Source organism: Psittacula echo (genome assembly GCF_963264785.1).
Source record: "Psittacula echo genome assembly, chromosome: 3".
Lineage (NCBI taxonomy): Eukaryota > Metazoa > Chordata > Aves > Psittaciformes > Psittacidae > Psittacula > Psittacula echo.
The window spans coordinates 1,356,080-1,374,673 of record NC_137736.1 but is presented as its reverse complement, the minus strand read 5'-3'; the positions used below and the strand labels follow the sequence as shown (position 1 = coordinate 1,374,673).

Genomic DNA, 18,594 nt, shown 5'->3' with positions numbered 1-18,594 from the left:
TATGAAAACTAAAGCTATTACATGATACAATGCTTATTATGCTGTTTAACTGATAGATGGTTTCTGTTAAGGGAAACAAATTGACATTCAGTTTACAGTCATTGGATAATTAGGGTTGCTCAAGCATGCTTGTGAGGTACATATCTAGCTTAGTTATTCAACTTTCCATTATGTTCAGAGAGGTTAAGCACCTCAGTCATTCAAGTGTTTATCCTCATGGTGATCCACTCAAGGTCAGGGGAATCCACCGGTTAAAGGAAAAAAAGAAAAATTAAGGACTGTATTCAAGCCATTTAATAAGAACCTTGTGACCACTTTTTTGAAATGAGAATATGGGAAACTTTTTGTAGCCTTGAAGAGTACGAATATTAAATAGCTCAGTCTCTTGAAGTTGAATGTGTAGTTGTGATACTGACCTTATGTGTGTAGACAAAGGGATAAGACCCTAAGTATCAAATATAAATGATTCTGGCAGTGGCATTGCACCTCAGTCTTCTAGCTCTTCCACCCTTCCTTGCTCCTCTCCTACTTTTTCTTGCAATGATATCCAGTGATACTGTGGTGGCTCCTGTTTTGGAAGAAATTCTGGCATCAATCTCAGTTGTATAGAACAGAATACTAAACTAAGATGTAGTACACAGAGCACTGAGTAAGGAGTCTGTACTGTATCCTCTTCCTGGATCTGCTTTTGAATTTCTTTCAGACAGTCACTATATGTGAAGAAAGTTAACGTTGTTTACTTGTTTTCCTTGTTAAAGAACTTCCTAGTCTCATCCCTGTCATTCACTATACGTGAAGAAAGTTCATGTTGTTTACTTGTTTTCCTTGTTAAAGAACTTCCTAGTCTCATCCCTGTCATTGCTATGGCATGTATAGCATTGAGAAAAAACTTACAAAAAGAGGGGGAAAATTTTGATCAAAGTGATTTACTGTAAAGATTGGCGCAATTTTGTGAGCAATTTTTCAGGCTTGACTGAAGAAAATGGCAGATTCTTAGCCTTTGTGTGTAAGTGAGAGTACTACGATGCCTCATTGCACAAGTGGCCTGAGGCTGATGCTTGGTGTGAAGGTCTTCCCACCTACTGTGTCTACTGTCAGGGAAAGCACAGAACAGCGTAAACATCCAGGTTTACTTACAGTACACTGAAACAAATACAGTGAGTTCACAGAAATAACTTTAACTGATTACTGTAAACACCTAAACTGTGTTTGTTATAACTGGGCCAAGTGAGGTTCAGGAGCTAGTTGCAAAAACGGGTGGAGATTATGTTGAGGGCTGAAATCTTTGGTTCTTTTGAATTTGAAAGGGTGAGTTAAGGAAAAAAAAAATCACAATTTGCCACTGGCATGATGCTAAGTATGTGTGTCATTAGTTTAGTATTTGCTGAAATGATAAACTGAACTGTCCTGAAATGATTATTTTTTTAATCATTAAATAAATGAGGAATTAATTTAATTCTTTGCCTACTGGTTTACAGCTGATTTTAATTCTAAGTCTTCAGAAGACCCATACATTCTATTTTCTATCAAAGAGTGTCCTGGGTTCAGCAGTAGCAGTCATTTTTCCTCCTTAGTAGCTGCTGCAGCACTGTGTTTTTGACTTTCAGCCTGGGAACAGAGCTGATAACTCCCATGTTTAGACTGACCAAGGACTTAGTGAGTCTCATGCTCTGCCAGGGTGGAGGAGAAGGTGGGAGGAAGCAGGGACAGGACACCTGACCCAAACTACCCAAAGAGGTATTCCATACCACAGCACGTCATGCCCAGGATGTAGAACTGAGAGTTCCCGGAAGGGCTGGATCACTGCGGGGTGGGGGTGAGGTACCAGTTGGTGAGCGGTTGTATTCTCTTCCTTGTTATTTCCTTTATCATTATTACTATTAGTGGTAGCATTAGTGGTTTGTGTTATACCTTAGTTATTAAACTGTTCTTACCTCAACCCATGGGAGTTGCATTCTTTTGATTCTCCTCCCTGTCCCTCCAGGAGTGGGAGGAAGAATGGTGGGGGGGGAAGTAGAAACTGTGTGGTTCTGATTTACGGCCTGGGCTTAAACCACGACAAAGAGTGATCCAAAAATGGGCTGTAGTTAATAGACAATATAATAGACATCTAGCTTTTTTAAGTACTCTCTATTGATGAAAAGGTTATCAAAAGCAGCAGTACTACCATAGAATCTCTGTCTCTGTGATTGTTTCCTTTTGCATGGCAGTGATTGCTTGTTTGTTACATTTCTGGAATATACTTTCATGTTCATCACTGGTTAACAGGCATCTTAGTTTTGAGGTATAATGACTTGTAGACTTCCTTTTCAGTAACCTGTAAGATGAGCACCTATACTGTCTATTAATTAAAAGAGCAGCAGGTCATCCATTATGATAAATGGTTTTCAGTAAATACCGGACAAGTATCAAAAGCTTCAGTCATAGAATGGAAGTTGTATATTTGATCTCCAGGTAAATAGTAATTTTAGGGGTTTTTTACCTGTCTTGAAGTGCAACGAGAGGCAGAATTCACCAGTGACTTCCCCAGGATCTTCTCCTCTTGCACAAAGAAGAAAACCACTTCCAGATCCCCTGCAAATCCCACACCTTAGTCTTCCACCTGTACCTCCTCGCCTGGATCTTATTCAGAAGGGAGTAGCACGGTCACCATGTGCCAGCCCAACTGGATCACCAAAGGTAAGTCTTTTTGACCCATTATTTCTTTATATGCGAGTATTGCTAAATTGTGTTTGATTATTTTCAAGCTGAGCTTGCTTGTTTGTTTTGGAAGATTGAATATTCATATAATCATAGAATAGTTAGGGTTAGAAAGGACCTTAAGATCTTCCAGTTCCAACCCCCTTGCTATCGGCAGGGACACCTCAGTCTGGCCTTGAACACGGCCAGGGATGGAGCATTCACAACCTCCCTGGGCAACCCATTCCAGTGCTTCACCACCCTCACACTAAAGAATTTCTTCCTTATATCCAGTCTAAACTTCCGCTGTTTAACTTTGAACCTGTTTTCTATGTGTGTATTTTCTTTTTCAGGATTTTGCTCTGTCCAAAATAACTTGTAATTCCTTGTAGCTTAGAAACTTTAGATTAGATCCACATAATTTTCTTATCTCCTTTAGTTGACTTTGGTGAGTGCCGGTCCCTTTGCATAATACCTTACATATTCAGATGTTTACAGCTACATGAGCTGGTCAGATATGACCTCTCTTTGTCTGATGATTATGTTGTACTTGGTTATAGTCAGAATTTTAAAGACGTTGCTGTAATGGATTGCTTCTGTAATAAATCCCGATTAATGAAAATAAATAGAAATGAAAATTTCCTGAAAATAGATTTAAAGGTCATTATCTCATTAAAATTATATGTTGTGCTCTGATGATGACTGATACTCAATTTCCTCAGTATCCTTACGAGAAAAAATATGTGCAAATAACACTGCTTTCAAAACCTTAAATGGCATATATTGGGATGAAAGTTTCAAGGAAAATAATAGTGACTCTATAGCTAATAAATTGTATGCTGTGTTTTGTGAAACTAATGATAATAAAGATTTAAAGATATTTTTTGATTGGAAAAGCATGAAAGAGAACAAATACTGTGTTCTCTATTATGAGCTGATCATTTTGTTGTAATTGCTGTATAGAGAGGGGGGAATAGATTTAAAATGTTCATGTTAAGATGATGAATTGAAATTCAAGTTCAAAACAAGGCTTTAATCCTGTGTCCTTATAATAGTCCGGTATGAATTACCCTATTGATTTTGTCTGCTTTTTACTTCAAGCTTGAAAATCCAGCTTTTAAGATTCTAGCAGTCTATAATTCAGATCAAAAAATAGAAGTTTGAATAGTTTATTTTTCTTTCATGACTTCTTTATCATACAAGGGAATTTACTATACATTGAGAATATATGCTAAACGAATAGCACATTCATTAAAAATTATTTTTACTGTAGCGTATTTTTAGCAAGTTTGTTTATTTTAAAAGCTACAAAATCTGCAATACCAGCAATATTGCTTTAAACTTTTTGGTGACATTACTTTGAAAACTCTAGGTTTTCCTAGAAAATTGCCATGAAAAAAAAAAAAACAAATAATTGGGGGGCTGCAACACAAAAAAGGTGAGGGCAACAAAGAATAATTTCATACTTCAAAAAAATTCATAATAAAAAATGATGACAGTTTAGTCCTTCCACAACTGCTACTTCAGTCAAAAAACTCTTTTCTCTTTCTTCAGTGGAAAACAATAACTATAATTAGAACTGTAAGCTATAACAAAAAATTTGGAACCAACCATTATGTTCTTGCCTTGACAGTGAGAATAACTATTTTTTCTTAACTAGCAACTGAATTAAACCCATCTTTAATAATTATGTCTATGGGTAGACATGTAGGTAGAATAACTTCTGTTATTTTCTTTGTAACATGTTGAGTTGCTGCTCAAAGAGTAATGGTGGGCTAACAAGTGAAGTGAAAGCGAATGCTATTCTTACTTTATAACTTATGTGACCTCCATCTCTTTGAGAGGTTAATAACATACAGGCTCACCTGAGTCCGTAAGAACTGCGCTGCGCAAGGGAAATAATCTTCCCTAATGAAAATGTTTCAGCTTTACTAGCTTTATGCTTTTAGAAGCTATAGAGCTACCTATGTAAGGTCTTTTTTTCTGGTATCTTGGTTTTCAGCTTTTTAATACTAGTACACATAATTTTAGGAAGCATTTCACCATTTCTGATACGCTTCACTACTCAGAAAGGAGGTACTCCTGCAAAGGTTGTTTGCAGATGAGCTAATTGCAAACCTAACTACATACTAAGTATGTTACCTGAAAAATTAACCACAGTTCACATAAACTGGCCACTCCCAACAGTGCCTGTCATGTAAAGAGTGGAGCCATCCTTATGTGTTTGACTAAAAATGTATTTATTTTTTTCTTCCTCTTGCTCCCTTGTCATTGCCTTTTTGTGCTCATTTGCTGTCACTAAGTCATTTCCCTTTGGATGTGGGGTTTATTTTGTTTGGGTTTTTCCTGCATCAGGAAGTCTGTTTTTTCCAAATATTCCTCCCGATTCCTTTCAGCAGCTTCATAAGTGATTCAAGGGCTCAAAGTAAAGGATTCTGGAAAAAAATATGGGTCATATAAATCTGCCTCAGTTGTCTTTTCCCTTCCACTCCCTCCATGGGTTTCTTATGCAACTGCAGAAATGGGGGCATGCTTTCTGAAGAGGCCAGTTATCTGCAGAATGCAAAGGCAAGACTACTGTTTCACCTACTAGTACCTACTCTTGTGATTCAGTTAGGAATGGTAAAGCCATACTTAATTGTGAGAGAAATATACATGTCTGTAAGTAACGTTTTTTTCTTCTTCTTCTTAACTTGCTGTGTTGTTTAGTCTTCTCCTTGTACGGTGAGGAAACAAGACAAGCCTTTGCCAGCACCCCCACCTCCCTTGCGTGATCCTCCACCGCCCCCACCAGAGAGGCCCCCTCCCATTCCACCGGATAACAGGATAAGCAGACACCTGCATCATCCAGAAAGTGTGCCTTCCAGAGACCAGCCGATGCCCCTGGAAGGCTGGTGTCCCAGAGATGTGTTTGGGACAAGTCAGTTGGTAGGATGTCGAATAGGGAATGAGGCTTCTCCCAAACCAGGGCTGACTGCAATTTCAAACATAAATGGAAGGCACAACCGCATAAGTTCTGATTCAGGATTTATGAGGAAACACAGACGTCATGAGCTGCCAGCGGAAGGTGCCAAGGTATGAAATGAGCTGAATGTACTGGATCCTAATTTGATGCCCTACTGCAGCGTTGTCTTGCATTGGCTAATGTGCTGCTTATATTGATCAATGTTGATCTACTGTTTCTGAATATATCCTGTTGATACTTATTAAGCTGGTCAAAAATAAATGATTTGTTAAATACTGTAATTTGCAAGGCAACAGTATGTGAGGATCTAAGGTACAATTTTAACATGAAACCTTAAAAAAAAACGGTTTGGAGAGAAAATTCTAGGTTTATTTTTTTCTTTCAGCAAACTATCCATACTGTTGATGCATAATAACAATTATAACATTTCACTGTATGCTGTAGTATAGTTATATAGTGTCTCAGGACTACTTTGGAAGTGTCTTATGTCAGAATTGTGTAGGTATTTGCTTGATGGAATAGTATATGTTTCAGTTACCTCTGTCATAGGTGAGGTGAGGACTTGGCAACCTCTTCAATCTCTAATGTATGTGATATGTACAGATAATGTATAAAAATATACTTAAATTGTCAGATTTATTGTGTGCATTAACATAAGCTACATACTCTAAAGGACAGATGTGTTGTTTTATTTTCAAAAGAGCATTGAATTAGTTATGATGTTCAGTATACTCTAATGTAGCCTGCTTTGACCCTAAGAAAGTGGAAACGAGCACATCAATTGCCAAGCTCAATGTGGAATCATTTATTTTATCTTTATTTTATCTTTATCACCAGCTTTATGGGTAGCATCCTTGAAAGTGCTCAGTGGCACAACCCCAGTATTGCATTATTAGTTTTAGTTATTATAATTAGTACTGTAGATGTTATTGTAGATAATTAGCATTGCTACTCCTTTTTGTCTGTTGTTTACAGTAATACACATTTTTAGCTGAATGTTTCCTCCTTTGTACTTAAATCAGAGCTTCAGCTGCTGGAGTCGTACATTGTTGTCATTTGTCTGTAGCAGCTTTTGAAGTCTGTAGCAGCTTTTGACTTCTGTAGGACAAATGTGCAGTGTAATGGCCAGTAATCCATTTCCAGTGTTGAGTGTGTTCAGAGTTGCCACTTGCAAGCTTTTCACTGATTGTCTAGCTTGGTTTGCCTAGGGGGCATTGGCTTGTCACCCACCAGAGAAGTAAGCTTTCTTGTCCTTGTTTGCAGTGAATAGTACATATGTCTGTAACTATGGTGTTTCTTTTCTAAGAAAAAGAAAACAAAGATCATTTCTCTGTGCTATTTGAAGACATCTGGGGAGCAGAGTGTGGAGGGAGTAGTTCTAGCATTAGGCAGCTTCAGACAACTTGCAAGACTCTGTACAGCTGGGGAGACTTATGTCTGAGAAGATGGAGTGGTGATGGCCTAAGAAAAAACTCCTAATTCTGCTCTAATCAGTTTTATCAAAGCAGCTCAGTAATTTCTTCATAGAGCAGGTTATTAGCTCAAAGCTGCTCTTTTTTCTTTTTTCTTTTGTGCTGAAAAGTGGCTCAAAATCATAACTTTTTCTGTCTGTTTGCTTTTCACAAGGCCACAAGCTGTTTAATCTTTCTATCTCCATTTAATTTGTCTTATATGGATGTTTTGGTTATTTTGAAAGTACATTACTGAAATTCAGTTAGTATCAGTAAAGAACATAAACATATATGTTGAAAGGTGCTTAAGCAAGTCCGTGATGTTATATAAAGTTGGAATGTCCTTTTATCAGCATAGGGGCAAAATACTACAATTTTACTCACAGCTAAGCAAATGTTTAATATGCTATAGTTTTTCATCTGGCTTTCAAAGTATACTGGTTTTGTATCTTTAATTGCACCTACATATAGCATTTCAGTTGTGGTTTGGCGCTGTGTTGAAGCTGATGGAATAAATACTTCTCAAATCAGAATAACCACTCATTGTAGAAGTGCTTGTGGTGTAGTCTGGAGAATTTACATAGGTATTTCTTTAACCAAATGCTGTTTGAACTGTCATCCTCAGGTAATGTATCTAAGCCATTTGGTTAAATTGAGCAACTGGCAACTCTTGAGTTACCATTTCAAGCTGTATGCACATTCACAAGGGAAGCGTCTAATGAATTTTCATCTCTGATGTGTAAATCAGTTGTCATATAACCTTTTTGATATTGGTAAAATCAAGAGTCAGGAAGACAGTCCTGTGAGTAGGGCATGGATTTTGGCAAGCACTGTATCAGAGAATACATTTAGCATTCTGTACCTGTTGTTTTCCCACTGTACTTTTTAGCTCTCTCACTTTGATTGATTTGCAATCTTGAATTCTTAATTTGCCCACAAGCAGTTCAGCTGTAACTGAGTAGTCTATCTAATAACCACGATGTGGAACTTCCTCTTTTGGCAAAGTTTTAAGCTACTGTGTTCTGCAGCTCTCAGATGGGGTGAGCTGAAACGGATATGGACAGAATCACTTCAGATAACAGCTCTCTAGTGTGAGCTTCTAGGAAAGACTTTACTCACAGTCTTCTCAAGGTCTGTTTTGTAATATCTAGCTGATGAACATCTGTGATGGTAAACAGGAGGAGATATGCATTGTAATTCTTGTGTCATTTTTAGGTCTTTTCAAATGGTCATCCGATAAATGAAGAATATGATGTCCCTCCACGGCTTTCACCTCCTCTTTCGGCTGCCTCCATCATCCCTAGTTTAAAGTAAGTTAACTTTATCTGTAGAAGAAATGTGTTAATGTTAACAACACTGATTCGCTGGTGCTGAAAGAAAAATGGAGAAAAATAAAGCGAACTAGTATAAATTGGTGATATCTTATTTGTAAACTTTAATGTGATTTTACAAAGGAAACATAAATTGCATTGATTCAGTGGGAGCAGTTCTAATGTTAATTGAACATACTACATTTTTATAGGAAGAGAGAATAAATTATGGCAGATCTTGCTCACAAGCACTTGGCAATGAGAGCACATACTGTCTGGTTTTGCTTCTACTTACTACTACAGGAGAAGTATGGTTAGAGCTATTTGTCACAGGAGATAAGAGAATCTAGGGAAACTGTTAAGGATAAAGAGCATAATTTGTGTGTCTTCTGCCCCTGATCTAGTCATGCTTTCAGCACATGGAGCTTTATCCAGGGTTCCCACCAGTATCTTTTCATTGCTATGGCTAAAAAACAAACAAAAGCATATAATATAATGTTAACTTGGGTCAGCCTCCCTGACTGCCAGATTATGGCTTGGGCAATTATATCATTTTAAGTTTCAGACTACTCTTAGTTTTTCATTAACACAAGTGTTTATTTGGTACCAAGATGTTGCCCTGCTTAGCAAGAATCTTTGAGCTCTGAATCACACAGGATTTTCTACAGAACAGGAGATACGTGGTTAAGAAGTTCAAATTTTCTCCTTTACGACTACCAAAATGTCACATGGAATGGCTGTTAAAAATTGCTCATTGTGTATTGTCTTGAAACACTAATACACATTAATATGTCTACTTTACAAAGTAAAGTACTAATATGTACTAATACTAATACATAAATTACTAATATGTACTAATACATATTAATACGTCTGCAAATCTAAATGGATTTCAAATAAAGATTTTGTTACCACTAGAAAATGTCCTAATAATCTATAGTATTGTGTGGCACCGTGTAGGTTCAAAAACTGGGTGAAATCTTCAAAACCAGCAAGTTTAATAATTGTAATATTTCCAGTTGCCATAATAATTGCTTTCAAAACAGCAGCCTAAGTAATATTTAATTTGGAATGTCAGGGAGAGTATTCTTCCTCCTGATAAATTGCACTGAGCCTTCATAAATGCGTTGAACTTTACATGATCAAAGATCTCCTGCTTTCCACAACTGTGCTGCAGTCAATCTGGTGCAAGTTGCTCATTGTTTTCCTACTCTCCAATCTCTGCAGAGTTGTGGCTTGAAAGCTAGCTTGTTTCTTACAGCTCCAAGGCATGTTATTCTTTCTGGTTATTAGCATGCATCTGTAATTTCAAAGGTTTGACTGCAGGATACATTGACCATGCATGAAATGTATTAGCCACAATAATGAGGCAAAATGACCCTTAGTTGAAACTTCACAATTCTAAAATGTCCCTACTTGTTTGATCATTTTTTTACTGAATATAATATCTCAAATACAACTTGTTCTTTTCTTTACGAAGGTACATGAATAGAAAAGCACTAGTGTATTTTTTCTGGAAACATTGCTGATTTATTTTCATTTTACTACATTGATCATTATTAACCATACTTGAATAATGAAATGTTGGACTCTGATTAACCAAGAATCTGATTTTTGTTTTCTGCTCAGCCACTGTGTTGCAGATCCTACATGTGAAAAGAGTTATTCTTTCATTGGACTGCTATTATTTATGTTAGATTATTTTTAGTGGCTTTTTATCAAATTGTTTGTTTATTCTTGGGGAAAAAAAACCCCAAAAAAACCGCAACAAACTTTTATGTCAAAGGTACAGAGCTGTTATTCACCAAAATTTTGAAAAGTTCAAGTTAATTAGTGTTGGTTTTATTTCTGTGAGTAGGCCCCATTCTGCTACATCAATAGAAAATTAGCCTCTTTTTCTCTGTACTTTATACTACAGTGATGTTTTCTGTGTCTAATTTAGAGTATGTAATGCAACATCTAACTCCAAGTACCTTTTGTAGTCTACACATTCTTTTAAGGAATATCTAGTTGCTTTGAGGCAGTTGAGGGAAAATTAGCATTGGAAGGTTTTTTCTCCTCTTGCTATCACTTCTATCTTGCTAACAAACTTTGAAGGTGAAATCATACTTCCACTGAAGGCAGCTGTAGCTTGGAAATCCTGGTTCCATCCTTTGACATGGCACTTCCCAGTGGCATTAGAATGAGCATTGTTGGCACAGGGGTTCCAAACATCAAAGAGATGATGCTTTGGAGGACACAACGTGTTCTTAGCTCATAGCTTGACAGGCCAGTGAGTTTGAATGTACCAGCTGTTCTGTGGTAATTCTTGTTGCATTGCAGGCTTAATTTGTGACAAATGGAAAATTGTATTCTCCTCTGTGGATGAAGGTGAACTGCTTTATATATGCTTTGGTTTTAAGGTAACTCAAGGGCAGTTGCCATGAGCAGCTGATGAGTGTGGACTTGATCAGGTGATCCTTAGAACTTAGCACTTATTTTGCTGAAACATTTTCCTTGAGGCCTTTTAAAATTACAACTTTTGTAATAGTAAAGTAGTAAAGATTATTACTTTAGAGCACTAGCAAGTAATAATCTACATAGGACAAAACAGTTGATAGTAAAGATCTGGTGTCTGCATTGTACGTGTTGCAGGGCAGCAGTTCAAGTGGCTATGTTTTTTGTCCCATGTATTTGAACAGTCTTTAGCAGTCAGAACATAGTAGAGGTACACTTGGAAGTATCATGTGTTTTAGTTTAATCTGAAAGGTATTCAGGTTCTGCACTCCTCAATACAAATTAAAGCATGGTTAGTGGGGAGATTGAAGGGATTCATATCCAAAGCACAGCCCTGATCCAAACTGAAATACCTGGACTGGAAGTTCATAGTGTCCTAAGTTCTGTGAATCAGTTCACGGGTAAATGATGGAAGGGGAACCTTTCCCGGAAATACTTCTAAATGAGTGTGAGATGTTGATTTCCTTGGAGTTCTGTTTACAGCTTAGCTGGACATTAAGTGGCTTGATGAAAATGAATTCTCCAACTTTTTTCTGTTTGCCTTTGGCCCTCAGTGCTCAAAGGTTTTGGAGATTGGCATCTAGCCTTCTGTTCAACAAGCTAGAGAAAACAAAGTCATCGCTTACTGGAATGTAATTCTGACTTTCTATTTTCAGATATTTCCACTTAAGGAGTAGGAAGGGGAACTAAAGCGTATCTAAATACAGTGTCCTGATCAGTTTTGTATTTCTTTGTAAGAGTAAGGGATTTTTGTAAAGTGTAATTATAGAAAATTTCACCAGTTCGATAGACAGATGCCTCAGTGTTTCATATCTTAGTTTATAATTACAGCGTTCATCTGTTTAGTTACAAAAAACACCAAAATATTTGTCTATTTATCTTACTAGGTGGTTTTGTGTGGAACAATAGAGTTAGTCTTAGAACAATAGAGGTTTAATAAAATAATTTGATCTTGATGAGATTTCAGTAACGATGGAGAAAATGGGATAGGTATCGAGCAGAACAAAGCGAAAGAAGTTTGAAATCAAATATTACAGCTGGATGAAATTGGAAGAGCAATAGGTTTTAAAAAATATGAATTCTGAAATATTAATCAGATTTAAGTATGGGGCAATTTTAGGGCCCTAATGGAGAGTATATTACCTATATATTAGTGTTCCAGCTCTTCTACTGCTTTACAAATCAAAAGCACCTTTCAAACATTAACCATTTAATATTTACAGCCTTGCAAATATTTTCCTAACTTTAAAGGTGGGGAGAGACTTTACAAGTGTGAAAGACTTGTTTAAGGCAACATGTTATTTCGAAGCAGGAGACTTGGAGCTTATGTCTTTAATAATGGCTCCAAACTAGTAACCATTTCTCAACAGAGAAGAGGGCTTTTGCTTGGTTTTTTTCCCAGCAATAGTTTGTGAAGAGGGCTTAAAACAGTACTACCAGCCTGGTTTGGTCACTATTGGACGTTTGGTATTGGTCAGTATCAGACATTTCTAGTCTAGATACTTATATTTCAAAGACATTGCTATCTGCAGAAGCCAGAAATTCAGTTTCTGATTATTTATAAAAACCTAGAGGCTTATATACATACATATATATATAAAGCATCTCAGGAACACGATGGATTGCTGTGTAAGAATGACTTAATGTCCACAGAAATTAGGAAATTTGTTCTTTGTGGGCCTTTCAACTGTCTACCTGAGGATATTACATAGTTCTTATTGTTCCATTACATTTTTACCTTCTGTTATTTAAATGGCCATACAGCAGTGATGCAAACCTCTTGTTCATCTAAGGCATCAAGGATGGAAAAAGCGACTTCACACTGCGTTGCTGTGTGAGATTTTTCTCCCTCTGCAGAAAGTGGTTGAAAACTTCAATATAGAGTTTGCAGTTCAGTGCCATAAATCATCTTTTCCCTATCTTTGACTAGTATGTCTTTGCAAAAGAAGTTGGATCCCCATTTTTAATGAGCTTGCTTCTGAAGTCAAAAAGTATACTACTGATTGAAGGAAAGAGTGTTGAAGGAAAGAGTGTTTGAGAAGTTAAAGTAGCTAGAGAGATCTAAGCTTTGAATATATTTGAACAAAAGTAGCACATCTACCCCCTTCTTTCTCTGTTCTTTTTCCTCCCACTTCCTGTTATTTTTTGTTTATAAATATATTTGTTTAATAAATGTTAATTACATGACTGGCTAGTTAGTTACTTGGTTCTGTTCAGAGAGTACCTCGATGTTCTGAAGTGATGTGGCACTGTCTTCAATAGCGAAAGACATGTTTTTCCCTTGTGAAGAATTATGCCATGTTAGGTGCTGTTTGTGTTTTAAAAATGGGGAGATAGGTCTGCTCTTTACCTCTTGACCTTAAGATAAAATCAAACTAATTAGACCATAGTAAGACAAAGTATGTACGCTCCTTTCTTGTATTTGCTTATAGTCCTTAAGAACTTCCCTAAGTACGAAGTAGATGGATCTTTTAATGTAGCATGTAGCTCAGCTCAGGGACCATTAGGCAAACTTTCAAGCCCCAAATCAAAATGGCTGTAGATGCATTCCACATCTTTATGCAAGGTTCTCCAGCTGTTGCTTTTTTTATGTGTCAAAGAAAGGTGCCATTCACTGCATAATGTAATATCCAGATGATTTTTGAGGTTATACTCTTATTGCTTCTCATGTTCAACTAGTTTAAGAGTCAAATTTCTGTTTGTGGTTTTCATATGTGATCAAGCTGAAGTTAAGTCCTTAATGTGAGCTTTTATATTTCATGTGTTTTGCAAGTTTCTTATTTATCTTAATGCATTGGAATGATTGCTATAAATGGAGGAGCTCTATGTATTAAAGAGTAGATGATGTTGATTTACTAGGCCTATAACCAAGCTCCTGTATTAAATGAGAGCCAAAAGATGTTGAGCTTGTTAATACCTAACAAAATTACTTTTCCCAGACTGCTCACTACAACGAATTTTTTCCCCATAATTTTATTTACACTTGTATAGCAGAAAACCACAGTGTAGAAGTTAGTTTTTCATTTTAAAAGAAATCTGCTGCCCAGCCAGGTATTCTTCATGTTGCAACCTGTTACCTGTAAGTGAAGATTGTAAAGTCTACCTATTTTCTGGTCTTCCACTGCTTTCAAGAAGTGATATAAAACACTGACTGGGAGGACAGTTAAAGACAATTGTTTGAAGTAAAAAAATTATGTAAAATACAGGCAAATTTTGGGAGTTTGATAAGGTTAAGGTGTCACTGAAAGACTTTATTGAAAGGATGAATGCCTGCTGCCTCACTGAGCCCTGCTAAATACTATTTGCCCTGAATTAACTTTTGTTTAGTACTTTTGATAAGTGCAAACAGGTTAAGCTTTTTAAGTGCCTATTTAGTACTCTTAATTCTTTGCAATCTCTTCTATGTTATGCTTGCTTAAAGTAGCTCTTTAACTCTTAGAAGGTCAGCTGCACTTCTCTCTACGCATTCTCAGTGACAAAAAAGCCAGTAACCATACACTTTTTAGTTTGACATGGTGTTTTTGTTACCTTATATGCAACAGATGTGTATCAGGGATGTTTAGGCTAAAGCATATTTTCTGTATTATATCAAGGTCTATTATGCAACAGTTAAAGGCAAACCTGACCTTTTTCTCATCTCCTTAGGTGTGCTGTTCCTTCAGCAAATTCTCTGTCTGATAAATCAAGGGATCACAGTGATGATGATGATGAATACAAAGTTCCTTCTTCACATCCTGTAATACTGAGCTCACAACCAGCTCATGGTCATAATATAAAACCTCTTGCTCGGTAAGGTCATTTAGCAGCATAGAAGGCAGCTTAATTGCATAAACTCTGCTTTTTCCAACATTTACCCGTATTCAACCCTTATAATGATGATGAAGCTTGCCTGCCTTCTAAAATGACGTAGTTTTTCAAGCTCAGATTACTTAATGCTTCTGTTTCATTTGACCACCACCATAGTCACAAACCTGTGAAGTTCACTTTATTGTATCTGTTGTGTAAGAACTGGATAGTTTTTGCTTTTGAATGCTATTTCTGCAGTTGATTCTTTTTTTCCCTTAGGTTGAGGTTTTCAGAACTGACCAGGAGCTTGAACTGCACAACTCTTGCGAATTTAATTTGAATGAGAATTGTGTGACTGAAATTCCCAAAGACAGCTTTGAAAATCTTAAGCTTTCATATTGCATATAATTCAATTAAAGAAGCAGTGCAGTACTCAAATATGTGAATTGGCAGCTGGATCTACATGGTTTTATTTTCTTTTTTTTTCCCCATGTGTACTATGTCTTCTTAGCTTTCTGGCCCTGTTTCACAGCATACTTTCTTTCTGCTTGTTGGGAAGAGAATGTAGCTTTTTTGCTTTTAACGTATTCTAAAATAGTTACTCTAAAATTGTACAGCTCTGACTTGTGAATGGATTATGGCAAGGAGATTTAGAGCCAAGGGACACGGCAACTGAAGGCTGTGCCATTCTCAGTGAAATTCTTGGACTTTGATTCATGAAAAACCCAAGTGTCTGGAATGAAGAGAATAAGTCTTGGGAAGAAGAAGGGCCACTTCTTCACTCATCTTTAGGTCAAAAGTATGATATTAAAATCAAGTACTGATCTAAATAGGTCAGACTCTTCTGCCATTAAAAAAACCCTCCATGGCATATTGCTTTTTTTACCTCTCTGTCAGAATGTGATGTCAAGGACCCACCATCAATAAAGCTTGATCTGTCCTCCTAAAATTAGCCAATTACAGTTTTTAGACCTATTTAACCAGAATTTAGAACAGGTGGGAAGAAGGCCATACTCTGATGGCTCCTTGCATGCAGGTTAGAACTTCTTTATTAGAAATGCTGATCCAACCTTCACTGCTTAGATGTGAATATTACACAGTTGTCTGAGCTTTATGATCTTGAGTACTTAACTTCCTATCTACTACGTGACACTTTAAAAAAGGAAAAAAAATGAATGATGAATAAAACTCTTGATGTTATCCAAGGGGAAAAAAAGGAAAAATAAAAATCCAAGGTCCTAATCCTTCTTACTTGTGCCATTTTTTATCTGTGTTGTGCTTCTGCATGCAAAGTCTAATAGAGGCTGAGTTGCTTGCTTGGCTAGAGTTACACAGGATGTAACCTTTCTTGGCCAAGAATTCTGCAATAGAAGAGTATGCTGGTTTAGCAGCTTCTGAGGGCTATGTCTGGGTTAATAAGTATGTGGTGCAATAACAGTGAGTCTGTAAAGGGGACCAACTGACTCCAAAGACCTCACATCCCCACTGTTTGTTTTGGGAAGTTTTGCATACAGACTAGTCCTAACATCATCCTGTGGCTGGAGTACCCTTTAGTAATTACAGCACATTGGATGGGCTCCTGCAGTACATCTTTTGACTTAATATCATTCAGAAGCAATTGAGTCTGCATGCTCTGAGACCTCTCTACAATGTAAAGTGAAGTGCTGGCAGGATGACTTGTGGAGATTTGTTTCAGTTCATGCACATGACCTGAACTAAAATTCGACTAGCTAGATGCACTCTAAACGATTCTTGAGAAAACTAGAAACTTACTATTTTCTGGTATCGTCCTTTTTGTAGAGAAAAGAGTTGAGTGCTTTCAGTTGGCTAGTATAGGATTTTACTGGACCATTAGAATTGGAGAGGCTGTAGATGGAAATTTACATATAGATAATATGTAAGAGAGGCTGTAGATGGAAATCTGATTTCAAAGCTTTTCCTAGTGTTTATTTTTTAGCTAATGTACTTGGTCTTGCACTTCTGTTGGGGGTTTTTGGCATTAATCCAGCACTTGCTATATAGACAGAATACCTCAGATTGAAATTCAGGTTCCTCTATGATAAAAACCCACCAACTCTCCCTTTTATTTATTCTGATAAGAATTTTAACTGTAACCAAACCATTCTCCTAAGCATTAAAAAAGGGAAAATCCTCTTGAATATTTGTGTATAAACATATATGGTGTTCCATATACTTAAAATGTCTCTTTTAGCTAATGTAACTGCTTAGATGGGAAAGCTGAGATAAAGCTTTCAAAAAAAAAGTTGATTCTGCTTGATGCTCTATTATTTTAATGTACTTATTTTAATTTCATGGGGAGGGAAGTGTCAAGAAAAGCTAAAAAGCTTTCAGTGTTGTTTAGCAAAATTGTTAATTATTTTTCTTTTATTTTTCTTTTAATTGTCATAGTTATTTTAGCATTTTACAATTCTGTCCCCAGGGACAGCTTCTCCTGTCTCTTTCCTAAGTTGTTGCTTCCTCAGTTCTTGGATAGTACTTAGGGTTTTCAGTAAACTAAAGAGCATACAAAATTTCTTCCAGATGTTTTGTAATTTAGGACCTATGTAATTTTTCCACCCTAATCCCAAATTTTTCATTGCCTCTAAGTCTTTTTGCTCCTTCACCAGTAGATATGGCAATGCTAAAGATGTTGCCAGGCTAATAGAAAAGATGGTTCACAGTCTTATTTTCTGGCAGGTCAATTGTCTGGTTTGTTAGAGCTGATCATCTCTTCCCAGGTAGAGGGGAAGTTCAGCAACATGAAGTGAAGGGAAAGAATTTCAGCATTACTAATTAGGCTGCTATTAGAAGAATGATATCTTATTACATTTGCTATCTTTTCCTAATGAAGCTTTTCCAAAAGGAAAGGGATACAAGGCTTGCTGTTAGTACTGATCTGTTGCCTGCCTTTCTGGTGTTTACTGTTGATATAAACAGGTATTTCAGTGTGATTTGTAAACTTGATCACTTAACTGGGCTGATTATGACATGAATACTTCTGAAGTGATGCCATGATAAGTTATCTTGCTGCCTGTGGCTGACTAGATTATTGAAAATGAGGAATAGATTCAAGTTCAAGTAGAGAATGTTCTTAGTTATTTAATGTATATGCTGAGGAGTGAAAGGAAGTACTGCATTTGAGAGACTGAACCAATCTTATTTCAAACTTAGAAGCAACACTTCCTCTACTACTTCCCTGGGGAAATCAGTTCGTAACAAAATAGCTCTTACCATTAGGGTTTTTTTGTTTTGTTTTTTAAGTCTTGTAATTATTCTTGCATTTATTCCATTACTCCTTGTTATAACTCTTGGGACCAGGAACACAATTTCACTTCCTTTTTCCTGTTTATATATTTTAAAGGATTCCAGACCTTGATTCATTCCTCCTTCCCATCTGGCCAAAGCTGATAGGTCTGTAAATGTTCAGACTATTGGTAAAAACCCAACATCTGAAATTTTAGCTGTACGTAGCTCTGGCAGATTTGACACAATTTAGTAATAATGGTGCATGGTGGGTTGGGAATTCTATTCTTAAGCTGGAATTGCTTAGCACGGTGGCCTTTTTCCAAAGAAACTCTCTGGTTCTTTCTGACTATGCAGAGTCCTCAGTTCCAGTGACAGGAGTCATTTCCCGGTTAGTTCACATTTATGTTAGCAGTATTTAATATTAGGAAATGGCTTTTGTTCTGTGTTTTTTTCCCTGCCATATTTGAACAGAGGCATCTTAGAAAAATAATCCCCAATATTTTACTGACAAGTTTATAGGCGACTTCAACCTGTCTGCTTTAGATTATTTTCATATTTGATACTGTTTAATTTTGCGGACATAATATGCTTCTATTACAAAATTAAACTCTGGTAGAAGTGTCAGTGAGACTCAGCTCTTTGAATAGGCACCTGCAAAACT

The 18,594-nt window shown here is 36.7% G+C and overlaps 1 protein-coding gene across 1 annotated transcript in view; it reads left to right on the top strand.

Annotated features, from left to right (window-relative positions):
* Window positions 1-18,594, top strand: part of CBLB (Cbl proto-oncogene B) — a gene marked incomplete at its 5' end in the record, with an annotated part of 117,639 nt that overhangs the window by 87,690 nt on the left and 11,355 nt on the right. Inside the window, 4 exons of the mRNA XM_080612531.1 lie at window positions 2,494-2,679; window positions 5,389-5,754; window positions 8,311-8,405; window positions 14,547-14,690. Coding sequence (XP_080468657.1) covers window positions 2,494-2,679; window positions 5,389-5,754; window positions 8,311-8,405; window positions 14,547-14,690 — 791 coding nt within the window. The remainder of the gene's footprint in view (window positions 1-2,493; window positions 2,680-5,388; window positions 5,755-8,310; window positions 8,406-14,546; window positions 14,691-18,594) is intronic.